Genomic DNA, 20,163 nt, shown 5'->3' on the forward strand with positions numbered 1-20,163 from the left:
AAAGGACTATATAACAAGAAATCAGCCATTTAGATGGTGAAAAATCTCAGCTGAGATGAAGAGAAGAGAATATAATTGACAAGGAAAACCAATGATTATGGCTATTGTGTTTTGGCCAAAAATTTGGAAGGAATTCAAGATTCTGGAATAGGAAGAATGCATTCACTGAGACTATCCTTGGTCACAAAAACAGATAAAAAAATTTTGTCCCTCCTGGCAAACCAGAAGTGAACTTCCAAGGAGACTTGACACATTTTTAAGAAAGAGTAGCAGTAATAGAAGTTGTTTAACATTTGTTATTACCTTTTTATGATCATGATAATAATGTCGAAGTTCATCATTTAAAAATGGCAGTAGTATCAGATACTTTGTGCTCAACCTATTCCATACTGGATGGACTGCTTTATGTGCAAGAAATCGAGATCAGAAATTTTGATACACGTGCTCAGGGGTCATCATTTCTGTTGGATGTTAGATCACTTGTCACATATAATTTTTTTGTGGACAGCCTTAACTGACAAATTGACCATCATTTCTTTATTTTACACTTTGACTTGGCACATATGAAACTGATAGTGCTTGGATCATTTGACAATTTTCAAATTAAGAAAGGGTTACATATTGAGGATTTACTATTAAAATATGAGTGTTATATTATCATTATGCAATAGTACATATTTTGTTTTATCCCATTTCAGACATCGACCTCTTGGTCGCACACAGTCAGCTCCATTACCTATTGGTCATCCTTATCTTCAACAGCAAGGTATTTTCCTACAGCAGCAGCAGCAACAACAGCAGCAGGAGCAGATTCTGAAAGATAAGCTCCTTGTAAAACAGCACATTCGACAGGCAGTCTTGCAGCGAACAAGTAGTAAAACACACATGGAGAATGTGGATGAAGAAACAGAGGCCAAATTAGCACAGGTACTCATTGGACATTTGCTGTTTTGGTGATTATTATTATTTTTATATAAAAAAAGAAAACCTTGGTTTGGCTTAATTTGTTGTTATACAGCTCAGCAACACAAGGTAGTTTACTTGGCATCAAGGCAGTTAAATTTTTGTTTTTAAACTGAGAATGTCTAATGACATTTTGCACTTTTGTAACAGTTTGTTCCACATTGTTCCACATTGTTGTTAACGCAAAGATGTTCATTGTTTACAAAAGGAATTGAGATTGTCATGTGATTACTTCTTTTTTTGGGGTGGTTATTTAGTCTGGTATTCTTTCTATACTTTGTAATCTATGAGACAAGCCACAGTGGCAAACATACCATTTTACCATCAAGCAACCAGACTTGAACTGAACAAGACTGTGCTTCTCACTGTTTTCCTGTGTCATCTTGATGATTAGTGGTGATAATGATATCCAATTATTATCCCAAAAGAAATTCTGGCATCTAAGGAACACACAGCAGAAAGCATAATCCTTAACTCTTTTTATGGATTAAAGTTACTTCAGCAGCATGTTGGAACCTGTAGTAGTTTGTCGAGTTTAGAAATCACAAATATTAGTAACCATTATGTGACTTATTGCAAGAGTAAATTTGACAATTTTTGCACCAATCTGCATGCCATTGGATGTGTTAGATGGGTGGCCATTTTGAGGAGTACTGTTGAACACAAATTCATCAGTGCCCCATGGCCATATTTTGGTCATATAAGGTAGATGGCCACTGGTTGTGGCCCATTAAAGATAGAACCTCTGTAATTCAATAAAAAAAAAGTGTTCTGCAAAGTAAAAAAATAAAATCCATGTTTGGGGTTAAAACAGAGAATTAATGGCAGTTGAGGAAGTTACATGATCTTTGCATGGTTTTCCCAAGCAGTAGAGAAAAGATGTAACTCTGAAACCAAGATTTTCCTGTTTTAGTACTAGCCAACCACATCAATTTCTTTTCTGAAATATTTGTTCTTCAGAGAAAAAGAAATACATATATTATTTACATTGCATCACATAATTGATTTGACACAAATGCAACCATGAATGAAGATGTTATTGGACATCAGATGTCTGTACGACGTATCTTACCACATTATGACATCATCAAATTTTCTGAATCAAGACAACCAACTGTAAATAAGAAAAATTTAATAGATTTCTCTTTCACTTGAATGAAAATGAAACAGTACTCCTTGATAAAACCTCTATATTACAAACACAAAACACATTACTCCTCTTGATAAAGCCTCTGTATTACAAACACAAAACAGTACTCTTGATAAAACCTATTTATTACAAACAAAACTTATTATTCCTCTTGATAAAACTTCTACAAACACAAAAACATACTCCTTGATAAAACCTCTACAAACACAAAACAAAGTACTCATTGATAATAAAAAAACTTAGTGCAAAACAAAATACAGTACTCCTCTTGATAAAACTTCTTAATTACAAACTTCTTGCCATGAGAATTGGAGAAGACTGACTTGGATGGCCAAAGACATGTATTGCATTCCCGGTATCAATGCAGGCATGATGAATATAACAAGTGGATCAGTAATTGATTGTAGGGGCGACATAGTAATGATTGCTTTGGCCATCGGTGTGTCACAGACACTTTGCACTATTTTTGAGCTAAGGCCCAAACATACATTTCCTATTGGACTGTCATAGACTTGATTCTAAACAGAACCAACAAAAAACAAACTACATGGATATTGTGGATATGCTGTATATATATATGTACACATGGACTGTTGTGCAGTCACAAATATGATATCATAACAAACTGTATTTGTTTACATTTAATAAGAAAAGAGACACTATATGATAATGGGCAGAAGATCTCCATTTACAAATATATGGATCATGAGTTGTTTATTACAGAATGGGTCTCTGTTAATCTGAATAATTCATTTACTTAGACGTAAAACCTCTAAGTGAGTCCAAGTAATTGATACATACTTTCGCAAAGCATACTTAAAACCAGCATCATTAAAGATTGCATGTTTCAGGCACATATCAATGAAGCATTTTATAGAATGTCAGGACCTATAGTTGAGAGACCATCTGTCTTGAGGAACCACTTTTTGTTCGTACAATAGGTGGCCTCTCTGTACTTGTTCAGCTGTATAAAATTACTTTAAGTGATGTAAAGCACAGAACTGTCAGGAGTATTACATTTCTGTGAGTTTAATGAGGACACTAACAACGAGATAATTGACATCTGATGAATGAAATGTGGACTCAAATTTTGGGTCTCAATTATACCAGATTTATGGAATTTCTAAATATTTAATTATATCACTGAAGTTTTGTATTTGATTAATTTGATCTTCCAGGAAATGAGGGAATCTCAGGATGTTGGGGAAGTTGATGGAATCGAGGTCAAGGAAACCAAGATGGATGATGCTCAGTCTGCATCGGAAAAACTATCTGAGGACCCAGAGAGTTTCAAATCAGCCAAGCTTCGTGATGGGGTTAAACCTCGACACAAGGGGCCATCGAATCACCGACCCCTAGCCAGGACCCACTCCAGCCCTCTGGTCACATTTAAATTGGCTGCCCAGGCCCAAGAAACAGGACCTGTCAAATATCCCTTTACTACAGGTAAGGGCTGTTTAAGATTGAAGGATTCAAGGCAGGTGACTTGAGGTTCAACAGAGCTTAGATTTTGATTTGCAGTTTTGATCCACTTGTTTTATACCTTGCTGGTCCCATATTGGACCCTCTATGACCTGGATTAGATCCAGGATTGCATCATATACAAGTGCAATTCTTACCTATCATAGGTTGTTGGTTTCTACGTGTTTAATCAGTGTCCATGACTTCAGAAGACCTTGTCATGCCAGCATCTGTGCCACCACATCAAGAGTAGTTTCACTAATTATCAGAGTTAGTTGTATAACATAAAAATGAATGAACTTTTTAACAGATTTTCACTTATATGCCCAAGTTTGCAAGTACTAACAGCCATCCATATTTAGTACTTACCAGACTTACATGTTAGTTGTTATGCCCTACCACTGACATTGGTAATTGTCCATCTGTTTATCCATCTGATGGGTGGGGGAGGGGGGACAGATGTCTTTCATGAACTCAGTTTTAGTTCTCTTTATAAAAAATTGTTTTTTCCTCCAATTGTTTGACGGTTTTTAAAGCAAACCAAAGCATTTTCCTAATAATGCAGTTACATTTTTAGAAAAAGTCTTGATAGTGAATCTTTCAGATCTGGCTACCCCTAGTTTTACACCTACCTTTAGTAATGTTTTATTAGTCTCAAAGCAAGTCGATGGCAATGGGGTCTTGGTTTATTAGTCTCAAAGCAAATCAATGGCAGTGGGGTCATGGTTTATTAGTCTCAAAGCAAATTGCTATCAATGGGGTCTTGGTTTATTGATCTCCAAGCAAATCGCTAGCAATGGGGTCTTGGTTTATTAGTCTCAAAGCAAATCGATAGCAGTAGGATCATAGATTATTAGTCTCAAAGCAAGTCGCTAGCAATGGGGTCCTGGTTGATTACTCTCAAAACAAATTGATGGAAGTGAAATTGTGGTTTTTTAGTCTCAAAACAAATCTATGGCATTGGGGTTGTGGTTTATTAGTCTCAAAGCAAATCGCTATCAATGGGGTCCTGGTTTATTGGTCTCCAAGCAAATCGCTAGCAATGGGGTCTTGGTTTATTTGTCTCAAAGCAAATCGATGGCAGTGGGGTCATGGATAATTAGTCTCAAAGCAAATCACTAGCAATGGGGTCGTGGTTGATTAGTCTCAAAACAAATTGATGGAAGTGAAATTGTGGTTTTTAAGTCTCAAAACAAATCAATGGCAGTGGGGTTGTGGTTTGTTTGTCTCAAAACAAATCAGTGGCAGTGGAGTCATGGTTTATTAGTCTCAAAACAAATCAATGGCAATGGGGCCCTGGTTTATTAGTCTCAGAACAAATCAGTGGCAGTGGGGCCCTGGTTTATTAGTCTCAAAACAAATCAATGGCAATGGGGTCGTGGTTTATTAGTCTCAAAACAAATCGATGGCAGTGGAGTCTTGGTTTATTAGTCCCAAAACAAATCAGTGGCAATGGGGCCCTGGTTTATTAGTCTCAAAATAAATCAAATGCAGTGGGGCCCTGGTTTATTAGTCTCAAAACAAATCGATGGCAATGGGGCACTGGTTTATTAGTCTCAAAACAAGCCAGTGGCAGTGGGGTCATAGTTTATTACTCTCAAAACAAATCACTGGCAGTGGAGTCTGGGTTTATTAGTCTCAAAACAAATCGATGGCAGTGTGGTCATAGTTTATTAGTCTCAAAACAAATTGATGGCAGTGGGGTCATGGTTTATTAGTCTTAAAACAAATCGATGCAGTGAGGTCATGGTTTATTAGTCTCAAAACAAATCAGTGGCAGTGGGGTCGTGCTTTATTAGTTTCAAAACAAATCAATGGCAGCGGGGACGTGATTTGTTAGTCTCAAAACAAATCAGTGGCAATGGGGTCATGGTATATTAGTCTGAAAACAAATCTGGCAGTGGGTTCGTGGTTTATTAGCCTCAAAACAAATTGATGGCAATGGGGTCATGATTTTTTATTCTTAAAGCAAGTACTGACAGTGGATTAGTCTTAAAGCAAGTACGGACAGTGGATTAGTCTTAAAGCAAGTACGGACATTGGATTAGTCTTAAAGCAAGTACTGACAGTGGATTAGTCTTAAAGCAAGTACGGACAGTGGATTAGTCTTAAAGCAAGTACGGACAGTGGATTAGTCTTAAAGCAAGTACTGATGGTGGATTAGGCTTAAAGCAAGTACTGACGGTGGATTAGTCTTAAAGCAAGTACTGACAGTTGGTTAGTCTTAAAGCAAGTACTGACAGTGAATTAGTCTTAAAGCAAGTACTGACAGTGGATTAGTCTTAAAGCAAGTACTGACAGTGGATTAGTCTTAAAGCAAGTACTGACGGTGGATTAGTCTTAAAGCAAGTACTGATGGTGGATTAGTCTTAAAGCAAGTACTGACGGTGGATTAGGCTTAAAGCAAGTACTGACGGTTGATTAGTCTTAAAGCAAGTACTGACAGTGGATTAGTCTTAAAGCAAGTACTGACAGTGGATTAGTCTTAAAGCAAGTACTGACAGTGGATTAGTCTTGAAGTACTGACAGTGGATTAGTCTTAAAGCAAGTTCTGACAGTGGATCTTTATATTTTTAGATGCTTGGTCAAGTCTTCTAGGTCAAGTAATGTTGGCACATATTTGTCTTTTGTGATATATAGAGAGAGGGTATATAATTTTATACATAACTGTCCTTCATGAATTTTGTTTCTGCTTATGAACTATTAAAGAAACTTCAGAATTTAAATCAGATTTTGGACTTGTGTTAAAAAGATGCTAGGTCTAGGTTGATTTTGGACTTGTGTTAAAAAGATGCTAGGTCTAGGTTGATTTTGGACTTGTGTTAAAAAGATGCTAGGTCAGGGTTGATTTTGGACTTGTGTTAAAAAGATGCTAGGTCAGGGTTGATTTTGGACTTGTGTTAAAAAGATGCTAGGTCAGGGTTGATTTTGGACTTGTGTTAAAAAGATGCTAGGTCAAGGTTGATTTTGGACTTGTGTTAAAAAGATGCTAGGTCAAGGTTGATTTTCACCATTTTCTGGAATAATATAATGGAATTAGCCCTGTTTGACTTGGAACTTTGCCCTTTATTGACATTATATTGATAGGGTAATCCATGTTATGTCACATTTCTAATTTTACCTCAAGACTGCTTTAGATTGATTCTCTCAAAGCAACAAAAGATATTAACTAAGCATAACCTTAATCGGCATTGAGAGCATAAAATACTGTTAGATATTAAATATTTACCTTTGACGGAATTTTACTGAACATTTTTAAACATTTTCTCATCAAAGAAATTGTGTCTACAGAGAACAGCAATTAATTAAAATATTTGCAAACTTATTATTTAAACAAAATTCAAGTGTACATCAGATGGTTGGACATTGTATGTATTACTGTGAATTCACTATATTTTATGGATACCATTTTTTATGTTGACCGCTCCGGTGGACTTGTGGTTAGAGCATCCGCCTCGGAAGCGGGAGGTCATGGGTACAAGCCCCGGCCAAGTCATACCAAAGACTAAACAGCTGCCTCGCTTGGCGCTCAGCATTAAGAGGTTATTATTAGGACTGGTTGGCCTGGTGTCAGGATAATGTGACTAGGTGGGACATCATGCTACATGTCTGCGGCATGATGCCCCAGTGCTGGACATCACTATAAACTGCCGCACTGCAGACATCATAGCGATATGACTGAAAAATCTTTAAAGCAGTATTAAAAATCCTAATCACACATCACACACACCATTTTTTATGGTTTTCATTATTATTATGAACCAAGAAATTTTTTTCTTCTACAGAAATAAAAGGATCCCATCCCCAATTAGCAAATTATAGGGACTGTTTAAATATGTGTAAAGAGTTTATATATAGAAAGTTCAAGTGAAGATATTATGTATTTTCTGTTAATTATACAGTTAAGTGCATCATGGTAAGGTATCGAGAAAATGAAGATTTGATTTAGTTAAACCCCCAAAAAGTAACCCACATTATCCTGACTTTAGAACATAAATGTTGATGGATACATATGGGGCACATGGAAAGAAATTAACAGGGCCAGTATGCAGCAGGTGCTGCCTTGTTAACAGTTGGGTTGAGGATATACATGTATAGTGAACACAATCTGTATGTTGTCTTTTGCTACTAGTTATGGAAATTTACCTGACAATTATGTTTTGTACACCTCTCATTCAATATGCATTGAAGTTACTGTAGGTGAATGCTAATTTTGTTGGTTTTTAAACATGGTGCTGGTTTATTTCTCTCCCACTGTTCCCGAGGAAACTACATACACACTATTTATATTAAGCCTAAATTGGGACAAAAATAGGTTACACTTTCACGTCATCCAAGCACCAGAACTGTGCTTCTGTGCACCTGAGGAGAGTATAATTAACACAAAGTATGTTGTTTTCTATATAGTTTTCTATATTAAAATTCAGTCGTATAAGCAAACAGTCGCTTTAAAGTAGTCAGTTTTTTTATGTGTTGAATGACTTGTTTTCCTCACTTCAGACACAGTTAATTATGCATCAGACTTTGTGACAAGTGTCATTATTACTCGTTAGCTGCAAAAACAAAAAAAGATTTAACAAAGTTAAAATGTCAAGATTCACATTACAATTATCATCTGTACATGCCTGTAAGCTAGGTCCCACTGCAAACAACATATGCTCACATCTGCTGATGCATCCCACTTATTGCAGGGTCTGTATGGTTATTATTATTTTACAACAAACTCATAAAATAGAGGATACATTTACAGTGTTATAAATCATGGCAATATTTATGTCATTTGCAGAGAATTCGATACAATGCCAAGTTGAACGATCTGAATAAAATATTCCTAATTTACTGTCTTCATTTTTTAAATTTTGTTTCACAGGTGTGGCTTATGAAAGTGTAATGTTAAAACACCAGTGCAGCTGTTTAAACAATTCTGTTCACCCAGAACACGCAGGTAGACTTCAGAACATATGGTCACATTTACAGGAGCAAGATCTTATTTCCAAGTGTGCAGTAAGTTTTCTTTCAAGTGCACCACATAATTTTAAATCATTTGTATGCATTTAGTTCTTCCATAAAGATATTCATGTATGCGTCACATTCACATGTATGCAACACATTCACATGTGCTGTCATACATTTGTATTTGATCTTTTTGCCTGTTAATGTATACATGTAATAATAAAAAAAATGAAATCATGCACATTTGCTTTGCCCAGAGAAGTTTTTATTTCTACTGATATAGACAGGAGACCTTGTTGGATGGTGAGTTGTCCATCATCCAATGTCCATTGATCAAGTATGACAAGTTGATTATCCCTACTCCTAAACTACTTGGAGGATTGCCATGAAACTTGACACACGTTCATCCCAAGGTCTAGTTGGACCTAAAATGCTGCTTATTTATCCAATATGCCCACTGTGAATATGAATGTGCCCACTCTTAAAAATGTTATTCCTACTACGCTAAATGGATGGTCTTCTCAATTCTGGGTTTTTACTTCAAGACTTCTTAAGTTGGTCTTCTCAATTCTGGGTTTTTACTTCAAGACTTCTTAAGTTGGTCTTCTCAATTCTGGGTTTTTACTTCAAGACTTCTTAAGTTGGTCTTCTCAATTTTGGGTTTTTACTTCAAGACTTCTTAAGTTGGTCTTCTCAATTCTGGGTTTTTACTTCAAGACTTCTTATGTTGGTCTTCTCAATTTTGGGTTTTTACTTCAAGACTTCTTAAGTTGGTCTTCTCAATTCTGGGTTTTTACATCAAGACTTCTTATGTTGGTCTTCTCAATTTTGGGTTTTTACTTCAAGACTTCTTAAGTTGGTCTTCTCAATTTTGGGTTTTTACTTCAAGACTTCTTATGTTGGTCCTAAATGAAAATGGTGCCAGTATGTAGTAGAACATGGTCACCACAGAAGACGTAGTGAAAATCTTGTTATCACTTCTCCTGAGTGTAAATTAGTTTTGCCATGAGTGTTTTGACCAGTAGACTTTTTATGATGTCTTTTTGTTCCTAAATGAAAATGGTTATGCTTGGAGATATGGTGGCCATCTTGAAAATCTTGTATATGGCCTCTCCGTGGATGGTCATACCAACATAGGGTTTTCATTAAAAGTTTTTTTAATGATGTTTTGTTGGTCCAACATAATAATTATGACAATTGTGTCCAATACGATCACCATGAAGATCATCATGTCATCACTACTTTGTCTGAACGTAGTGTAATATCAGCATGGTTTCACCAGAAGATTTCTTACGATGTGGTGCTGAATGTAAATGGTGCCACACCAACATCCACCTTGAAAATGTTTTTATTGCTACTCCATCTGAGTCATATCGGTATGGGGATTTCATTAAAGATTTCTGACAATGTCTTACTAGTCTTGAATGAAAATGGTGGTGTTCTGACATCCAGCATGGCCTCCGCTGCATCCATATTGATGATCTTGTTATTGCTACTTCTCCTAAATGGAAGGTCATATTAGCATGGGATTTCATCTCAGGACAACTTGTGACATCTAGTTGTTCGTAAATGAAAATTGTGTATATCTAATATCCAATATGGCCTCCACAGTGGCCATCTTTAAAATAGTATTGCCCTTGTCCGGTACCAGTGTTAACACTTTATCAACGTAAATCAGCTGTGCAGGTATGATCATGTGCTTATTATTATCTTTCAGTCAGTCTGTTTCATGGGTAAAATCATCTTGACAAGCATGGGTCAATTAATAGTTAGTATTTTAACAAGATTAAGATAACGAATAATAACAGAGAACTGATCTGAATGTTTCGTTCAGCATGATGAATATGTTAAAGGTGGTCCTCCTATTTTGGCGACAGGTTGTTCCACATTGTAAACTTTACCTAATATGCAAATTAGCACAATGGACTCCCCACAGCAGTCTTCAAAGGACTCTACACCTCACCCTTGGTAAATTAAGTAATACATGAAATAGTGGTTGATTACCGTATTTTCCCGCATATATCCCGCGGGTTATACCAGATTTTACAAACCCCGCAGGTGGGGGTGCGGGTTATATAAGGGTGCGGGCTATATCACAAATTTTTTACACGTAATAATATTTCAATATATTTCCCTGGTGACGAATTCACAAAAATCATCCATCTTCTTCTCCCAATTCTCGGGTAGACGTTCGCCGACGGTCGTTCGTGTTCTGACTGACAATTGGTTCCTCTTCATAAATTTATATACCCAGTGCACTCCTCCTTTAAAATCATCAATGTGCTTCTCTGCCGCCATGAGTTTGGCCTTCAGTTTGATGGCAACTGTCGAGACCGGTCGGTTGTTTTCCCGCTGGGCCACGATCCACTGCTTCAGGTCAGCTTCAAGGTGAGGCCATTTTGCTTTAGGTCAGCGACGAGCACGTTTTCGTGGATTCATCTTCTCCAACGTTCCTTTTTCTTTTCTCCAACCTCGGATTACACTCTCATCAATATCAAATTTTCTGCCTGTCGCTCTATTGCCATGCACTCAAGCATACGCAGTGGCAGTTAGCTTGAAGTCGGCTGTGTAAGACTTTTGTTTTGGCATTTTTTAAATTAAACAGAAAGAAATTATTTAAACTCGAATCTACAATTAAAAAGAATACAAGATTATTTAGAAATGTCCGCGTTTATGTAGCCTGTAGTTGAGGCACAGCTCCTATAGACAGCCTGCACGCACAAGCACTGTGTACTGAGCCTGAATACCGGTAGTTAATTGACGTCATGCGAGCTACATTCAAAATTGACAATTGTGGCATTCAGCCTCAGGACCTCACAACATTGCATATCTGGCTCACAAGTACCTGGCTTCAAAATTCAAATCTGCCGGCTGCCAGCCGGAATATAGTGGAGGCAGGGTGACTAACTTGAACTGATGAAGAGGGATGAATATGGACCAGGGCCGACTGACTTGATAGCGTAAATACAAATTTGCATGTTGGGCGGGTGAGTGAAAATGTAGTAGTTGTAGTATCGTTCGTCATCCACGTGTGAGCATTGACGAATTCGGTCCTTCTAAAAACGGTAATGGTAGACAATGTGAACATACACAAAAAAGTTCATCAATCTATGGTTGTGGGTTATACAAAGGTGCGGGTTATGCCAACGATTTTTTACACAAAACCCCAAAACCCGCGGGCTATATGAGGGTGCGGATTATCTGCGTCTGCGGGATATATGCAGGAAAATACGGTATATCGTACCTTTTTGCCTTTTAATTGCCTCTGTGACAGTTTGCTTTATAAATAGCCCCAAGGACACGAGCTCAGAGAAGGGCTATTTACTGTTTACACATGCTAGATGTTACAAGCATTTATTGAAGTGGTATTTTTTATTTTTGTTATGAAGACTACTGAAAATTTTTTGAAACATGGCTGTGTCAGGGGGTTTGGAAATACAAAGGCATGTTTTTAGCGTCACACATCATGTTATGGCAGCTGTGCCATGTTAGACATTTGGAGAGTTGTAGTTGGGTCAGAATGCATTCCGCGTGATGAGTTAGAATTCACCGACAGCATGCAGTCAGAGATCAAGTTATATTGAACATCATAATAGGTTTTCATTCATTTTCTTTGCAGCACTTGACGTGTAGAAAAGCATCAATTGAAGAAATTAAAAGTTGCCATTCAGAAGCATACTCATTGTTGTATGGAACTGACCAATTTTATAGGCAAAAATTGGATCCAAAATTATTTGGTAAGTTTGGAGCAGCCAAGAGGCTTTACTAGTGCTGAAATACACAAACTTAAGTTCATGTTAGTTTTTCTTCTGGAATGCGAAATAATCAGTTACGCCTCATGCATCAGGAGAAGATTTGGTGACTTGGAGAAAATTAGTGTGCTGTTAACTGTTGATTTGATATTGCACTGGGGCTCCCCACTTATACAGAGTGGCAAAAGTAACTTTTATGGCAAATTATGTTATTTGTTTACAGCTTTTATTTCACTCTAATTTTCACAGAAAATTTCACAAAAATACTGTGTTTTAAGTTATAATTTTTCTGGGCAGTTTTTTTTTTCTGCAAAGTTGCAACATGCCCGAGTTTTATCCATTTATTAGGCATTTTAACTCCATTACTGAAACACTTTAGAATGCCATATTGCAATAAATATAAAAATCTGTAAGATTATGAGTGAGGTCATGTGTTGATGTGTTGAAATGGAAAATAAAGCAGTTGGATTTATGATTCCTTTGAATAACAGGTAAAATGATCTGATTAGAAATAAAGATATGTACCATGAATTGTTTCCTTGCAGTTGTTTTTACAAAAGGGTAAAAGAAAGACCTTTGTATGTGACTTGCAATAAATAGTATAAGATGGGAAAACTTTTGTGGTCAAGGTGTTTATTTCCATTCCAGAAAATTTACCAACAAGGTTTTGTATTTTACCATGTGGTGGAGTAGGAGTGGACTCGGATACAGTTTGGGATGACTTTCACACATCAACAGCAGCTAGAACAGTGAGTTGTCAAGGCAGTATATATGTAGGCAAATGAACTATCCATAGAGGGAGCACTGATATAGCCAGAAAACACATATAGAACATGCTTTCATTCTCCAGGAAAATTGAAACTTTATTTTCAGATTTTTCAGATTTCAAGACCTGTATTGAATGAACTAAATTTGTAAAACCTCAGAGATGCTGCCAGGTTGTGCAATTGCACAAATCACAAAAGAGTTTTATAAATCTGCACATTTGGAGAGAAGTGATGTGCAAGAGCTATTGCAAATTAGTTGAAGTCATGCATATGAAAATACACTCTGTTCAGTATATAATTTTAACCCTTAAAATTCATATCTCAACAGAAAGTCATGCCAGTTCAGGTATTGTGGAGCTTGTCATGATTTCTATCTTTTTTCCAGTTGGCAACTGTTTACAAATATGGGTTCTTTAATTTGACTTGAATGGTTGTTAAACTATATTTGATTGGCACATTGGGTCCTGGACCAAGCATTGTGTCATAGTTTGAACCTTGCATCAAGGAAGTTGTACAAATGCATGTTTAAAATTTGGGTTACCTTAAGAATCCAAAATCATTCGGCAAATACTGCCTTAATACACCTCTCCCTCGATAACACATGCACAGTGGGGTCCACAAACATAGACCGCACTATAAGCGAGGCGCGAGTTACCGAGGTACCTTCAAAAATTGAGAGAGAAAAACTCACTCTGACATCGAGAAAACGGGGGGGGGGAAGCGGCAATAAGGAACTGGGCTGTTTGTTGACTGAATCCTAATTTTACAATGATGTCGATAATAATTTCATTAACGCGCTTTTTCTAATGAAGTTGTTAGTTATTCTGTTTAAATAACATTTATTTTCAAAATGTCCATATGAAAGATCGTTCCAACTGGTTTCAACAACCATCAGTATATGTGAAAAAATCCATGTATTACATCACTGCTTTTTGTTTTCTTGATGAGTCTGGTTCCTGTAGTGGTGTTTAATATTACCCTGCCAAATCGGAAGTCCCCACAGTAGGAAACTAGACTAACTGTTAATACACCACCAATCAAGATTCCTTCTTTCAAAAAATGCGCGATATTTATTTCATGAGACAATCTTCTACGTTGAAACTCAATTTTTATATTGCTCAGTTAGTACAATATTTATGTAATTTCTTTGGAATTAAATATCAAACTTCTTATCGTCCTTGAGGATATCTCAAAGTGCCAGTTCTAGAATTCTCTGATACTCACTTGCCCACATTGGTCCAAATCTGTGAAATGAAGCTCTTTATTTTACAGAGTATTCATTTCGCTTGGCTGCCTTGTTATCTTTGATCACAGTTATGAGAGAGTCAGTTAATCTAAGGTAGTTTATGTTAAATACACAATAACATTTATAAGTGTTCGATTGATCAGATGAAGTGAGCTCACCCGACATACAACCGGGGTCACTAGATTTTAAGTTTGTAGGATTTTCGTGCCTTTTAACTTTTCTTTTATTCTACCTCCTTTATTTGATTCAAAAGACATAATTAACATGGTAATTCAAAGGAGGCCAGCTTTTTATTCAGTGCAACAGTACAACAAATACTTCCGGAAGTCAATTATCAAAACACTGTTGGCACTTAATTAGGTTCTCGGAGAAACACTTGCGGACATAGCTGTTACGGTAGATTGACACAATTTACAACAGCTAGATTGATGCAATTTACGTTTAATTACAAGAGGACACATTGCATTTACAACAATTACACTTAAAAGGAACTAAAAGATAGAACTAGAACACAAATCGCAACTGATAAAAGTTTTATTTAATTTGTATTTATTTATTAAAGACCTGCCTCCACTCGGCGTGAGTGGCATTTTCATTGATCAAAATTTCCTTACATATCATTAACTGCGGTGAACTAGGATAGCCCTTTGGAAAGAAAATGTAAAATATTGTATGACCTATATTTTAATTTGATATTTCCTAGTGTTGATCAAAATTCCCAGGTCCTATCTACCATTTTCAACGATAAAACGAGCGAAACATCAAAGTTTCCGTTACCAATTTTTATAGCAATTTTCTTCAAGTTCAACAAATAGGGATCAATTTTTAGGGTATTTTCTGGTTTTGAAAAATGGGATTCATGCCTGACCCCACATTATAAGCAGATTCACGAGTTATCAAGGGAGTGGTGTATAGTGATGATGACAATGATTTTTAAAGGTTTTGAAGTATATCAGATTATAGATGCTGGGAAAGTGTTGATAAACCTGAAAATGGTGTTGAATACAAGTCCGATCAGAGGTGTGAGACATTTTATCAATAAAATATGATGAAAATTTGTGAGAACATGAAATAACATTATCTGTGCTATTAAATATAGTATTGATAGGTTATTTCATGCAGTCACAAATTTTATAATAAGGTTTGATTTAATGCAAATTTTTGTCATATTTTATTGATAAAATGTCAAACTTCTGTAATCTGATGTACATGATATAAAAAAAAAGGCGCTTGCTGGTCAGCCCAACTCCACCCTCAGCAGTATTTCAAAATTAAATATAGACATTAATAATACCAACCCTAATTAAAATACAGACAGTTTAAATGCAGTTTTCATTTCTTTTCTCAAACAGTTTGGCCCAGTGGGATCTTGTGATACTAAACAAAATAGCCCTTAAAGGTTAAGATAAATTGAATAAAATTTAAAATAAGAATTCAGAAATGAAATTAATAACTAAAGCTATTTTTTAAAATCAAAATGCATCTTTCTGAACTATGGCATTGATGGACTTGAAACCCTTTTCCAGCATGATGGAACAGATAAGAAATCTGGTATAATAGTAGACAGTAAAGCACTGATTGGAGAAAGTGAAACTTTGGAAGAACATATGTTAATGAAAAATCCTAGCTTGGAGCAGAAGTATTCAAAAGACAATGCCTGTGAGCTGTGGAAACTTGCACATAATAGCCATAAAGAACAGTTTCCCACACATAATAGTCATAAAGAACAGTTTCCCAACTTGTTCAGTCTGGCATAGCTTGTTATGTGTATGCCCCTTCGAACAGTCTTATGTGAAAGGGGGTTATCAGAACAGAAAAATATTCATGTTAATAAGGAACAAATTAACTTCTGAAACAATCAACAGATTAATGCTTATATAACTAGAGGCGACATCTTGTAATGGTTTTGATTTCAGTAGAGCTCAAACAGAGTGGAGGAGGAAGAGAGAGAGATGGATATTGAAATGTTAATTGAATATTTTACTATGGTTGCTGGGTGCTACATCCTCCCCCTCCTTTTTTCTTCTCCCCCATTAATTTAATGACTATGGGAACCTGGCCCCTTTTGATAAATTCCTGGCAGCATTTCTGTGTCCTTTGGAGTTCATTATAGACAAACTTTACTGTACTTTTTTGTCATTTTGGTAAAAAGCAGTTCTTTACGATCAAAAATGGATTGCTTTTGAGAGGTTTGGTGTGTTAGTGTCTTTTTTCAGCACATGATGGGTTATACATGGCAGCCAAAATATTTGGAGGTAGAAAAATCGGGGGAAGAACCACTGACCCACAGGAAGCTACTAGGAAACTTTCACACATACCCATATTGGCTGAGCCATGACTCTAACTGACACAGTGATGAGATTAGTGATCTAATTCCTTATACTACTTGGCCACCCAGGTCCCCTATTCTTGCAAGGACTACTGCACTAATAAATACTAAAGTTTGTGTTTTCAGTAATGTTAGGAAATTTTCATATATGCAAAATTTAATATCACGTAGAAACTAAATTGCTTAACAATTAGCCAACTAAGACCAGTTTAGATGTACAATCAGTACTCTCTTACAAGTCCGGTTGAACTGCAAACTGCATAGACCTGTATCACCCAGTTGCTTGATGTGCAGGCAGATCTGGGTGTAAGCAGTTTGTTAGAAGTAATCATGAGAGCAAACAACATTGACCCTGATCTACCAGCTCATTATATGGTGGCAGATCTGGATCTTTGTTATTTGCAGTTGACCTGACCTAAAAGTAAGTATATACACTATTCATGAAGTCAATCGGCTATCCTTTTTCTTCAGAATTTAAGATTTATACTGACTGTCACAGTGATTTCTTTTTACCAATAATATTATTATAAAGCTTTAGTATTTCGTATTTTAAATGTTTATATGTGTAAAGAATTGTAATGTCTTTACCTTTTGTTTTTTATCTTGTTATTCTATATATTCTCATGGGTTTATCTATTTAAAATGTTCGGGTTTTTTTGGCTTCATTTCTTTATGGAGCCCTAAGTGGCCAGGTGGTATAAAGTACTTCCCTTTACAGATCACTAGCATCTCATCCTTGTTTACCTGGGTTCAAGCCTTGTCAGAAAGCTTACCAGTAGCTTCCTGTGCATTAGTTGTTCTTCTTGGGGTCTTTCAGGGCTCTTCCTCCACCAGATACACTGGCCACCTTGTAACAGGTGGATTGAACCCTAAAAATCATAAACTCTTTCAATTCTTTATCTTTACATTATTAAAACTTAATTGGCATTGTATAGCTAGTATTGTGCTGATTTGCTTTTAAACCTAATACATATTTATAAACAGACAGTTGGGTTAAATAATGATATAGATGCAGATGTGACTTCAGGTTCTGCAAAATACTTTTTTTTTTAGGATTTTAATATTTAGAACTGACTTATTTTCATGCCTGCCCAAGCATAGTAAGACTTAATTATCACTTTTCTGTCATTAACATGATCATCATCCTCAGCATCAGAATTTTGTGTTGAAATGTTTGCAAGTCAGATTGGTGGGGTGGGTGGGGACTTCATCATTTAATGGACATGCATTTGACACAGTGTTCCACAGAACACTTCTAGACAGGCGTGATTCAGTAACTCTGTCTTTGGCAACAATTCACAAATTGGGAATGATATTGCTTAATATTTTTTGAAGAATATTTTGAGGTAACATGGTCAGAATAATAAAAGGACTGGTAACTCTGCATGCATCTGTACTTAAAATCAAGAATCTGTTTGATAACTAGTCTGGAGGGCTGAAACTTCTTGAAGACCTGTGGTTCTACTTTAATTACATTAATAGCTTTGAAATGAGAAATTTTATTTTGTAATCTAAAGCATTTCTGATAGCAAGTCCATAACACCACTTCAAAACATGTCTGTTAAATTGCATTTCAATTCCTCACTCATTAGGGGGAGATTATGTGTAAAGGTACTTTGTATGTATTGATAGATAAGCCAAAGGTGTTGCAGTGGTGGCATCAAGTACAACTGCTTTAGCCCAGCAGGGTCTCCCCAGGGTGGCTATTTTATCAGCAGGCAATTATTGTAATGGCACCATGATGTTTACCAATATATCTGTTGAAGCTTTCAACCAGTCCTCTAATCTTGTTGGCATTTGGAAAGCATTGGGTTTTAAGTGCAATGGGCAGAGATCATTCTATAAATATGTATTCAATCCTGATAATGGTCAATGTTATTGTGTCAAAACTCTCATGTCATCTGTTCTATCCAATCAGCAGATTTGTATAATTTGCAAATTTGCAGCTTGTGTAGTAAGTCAGACAAAATAGTTTTACTATCACACTTGTTTTGAGTGAAACCTCATGTGGTTGCTGGGCAAAACAGATTTTTTTAAACTTCCTAGGAGACCTGAAAATTGCAGAAAATGTATTTGACTTAATGTGAGTGCAAAGAAAGATCTTTAATACTTGCTATTAAATACCCAGCCTTTTCTGCCTATGAACTAATGGACAAGTTATGATCTCCAGTCCAGGTTACTGAACATGAATAATCAAATATCAGGTGCATTTTTCATTCATGTATTACAGGCACAGATCACGATCTTCCCTATTTCAGGCAGTGTAAACTTAAATTTGATCAGCATAGGCCTTGATGTGATCAGTGTAGATTTTAATTTACTTGATTTGAATTAGTGTAAACCAAGATTGGATTAGTGTAGATTTTGATTTACCTGATTTCAAGTAGTGTAAATGCAGATCTGATCAGAATTTGAACCAATTATTATGTACCAAAATGTGGTCAGTATTGGACCTAGATTTTTCAGTTTTCAAGCACTGTAAACCCTGACCTACGTCTAATCAGTATATACCTAACTTTGATCAGTGTATAACTAGATTTTCCAGATCTCAGGTTGTGTAAACACAGACCTGATCAGCCAGATTGTAATCAGTATAAATCCATTTCTGATCAGCATAATCCTTGATTTGCCATATGGTAATCAGTATAAATCCATTTCTGATCAGCATAATCCTTGATTTGCCAGATTGTAATCAGTATAAATCCATTTCTGATCAGCATAAATCTAGCTGTGTTAGATTACAAGTGAACAGTAATCAGGTTTAAAGGAAGCAGTAACCCAGATCTGATAGCATAGACCAGATTTCTAGCAGTATAAATCCAGATCTGATTAGCATTGACCTAGATCTTTCTGATTTTGAGCAGTGTAAACCCAGGTCTGATCACTATAGACCTAGATCTTCCTGATTTTGAGCAGTGTAAACCCAGGTCTGATTACTATAGACCTAGATCTTCCTGATTTTGAGCAGTGTAAACCCAGGTCTGATCACTATAGATCTAGATCTTCCTGATTTTGAGCAGTGTAAACCCAGGTCTGATCACTATAGACCTAGATCTTCCTGATTTTGAGCAGTGTAAACCCAGGTCTGATCACTATAGATGTAGATCTACTCGATGTCTAACAATATCAACCAAGATCTGATCAGTATAGATCTAGATCTTCCTGATTTTGGGGGCCCCAAGTGGTCTAAAGCGCTCTCCGTTATGGATCACTGCCATCTCACCTCTGTCTGTGTAGGTTCGAGTCTCGGATTCGGCCAGTGTGGGTATGTGAGAAAGCTTGCCAGTAGCTTCTCGAGGGTCGGTGGTTCTTACTGGGGATTTCCCGGGTTCTTCCTCCACCATTAATACTGGCCGCTATGTATAGCCTATCGTGTGCTGAAAAATGGCGTTAAACCACACAACAACAACAACAACAACAACAACAAAATCCTGATTTTGAGCAGTGTAAACCCAGGTCTAATCACTATAGACCTAGATCTTCCTGATATTGAGCAGTGTAAAACCAGATCTAATCACAATAGAATCAGATCTGCTTGATGT

The 20,163-nt window shown here is 36.4% G+C and overlaps 1 protein-coding gene across 9 annotated transcripts in view; it reads left to right on the plus strand.

Moving 5' to 3' along the window:
• Positions 1 to 20,163, plus strand: part of LOC149776422 (histone deacetylase 5-like) — a 348,169-nt gene that overhangs the window by 288,890 nt on the left and 39,116 nt on the right. For all 9 annotated transcript variants that reach the window (XM_089940838.1, XM_089940835.1, XM_089940842.1 and 6 more), the window contains 5 exons: positions 699 to 927; positions 3,292 to 3,559; positions 8,445 to 8,578; positions 12,147 to 12,264; positions 12,928 to 13,028. In XM_089940838.1, coding sequence (XP_089796964.1) covers positions 699 to 927; positions 3,292 to 3,559; positions 8,445 to 8,578; positions 12,147 to 12,264; positions 12,928 to 13,028 — 850 coding nt within the window. The remainder of the gene's footprint in view (positions 1 to 698; positions 928 to 3,291; positions 3,560 to 8,444; positions 8,579 to 12,146; positions 12,265 to 12,927; positions 13,029 to 20,163) is intronic.

The sequence above is a fragment of the Sinohyriopsis cumingii genome, chromosome 18 (assembly GCF_028554795.1).
Source record: "Sinohyriopsis cumingii isolate HCF-2022 chromosome 18, ASM2855479v2, whole genome shotgun sequence".
NCBI lineage: Eukaryota > Metazoa > Mollusca > Bivalvia > Unionida > Unionidae > Sinohyriopsis > Sinohyriopsis cumingii.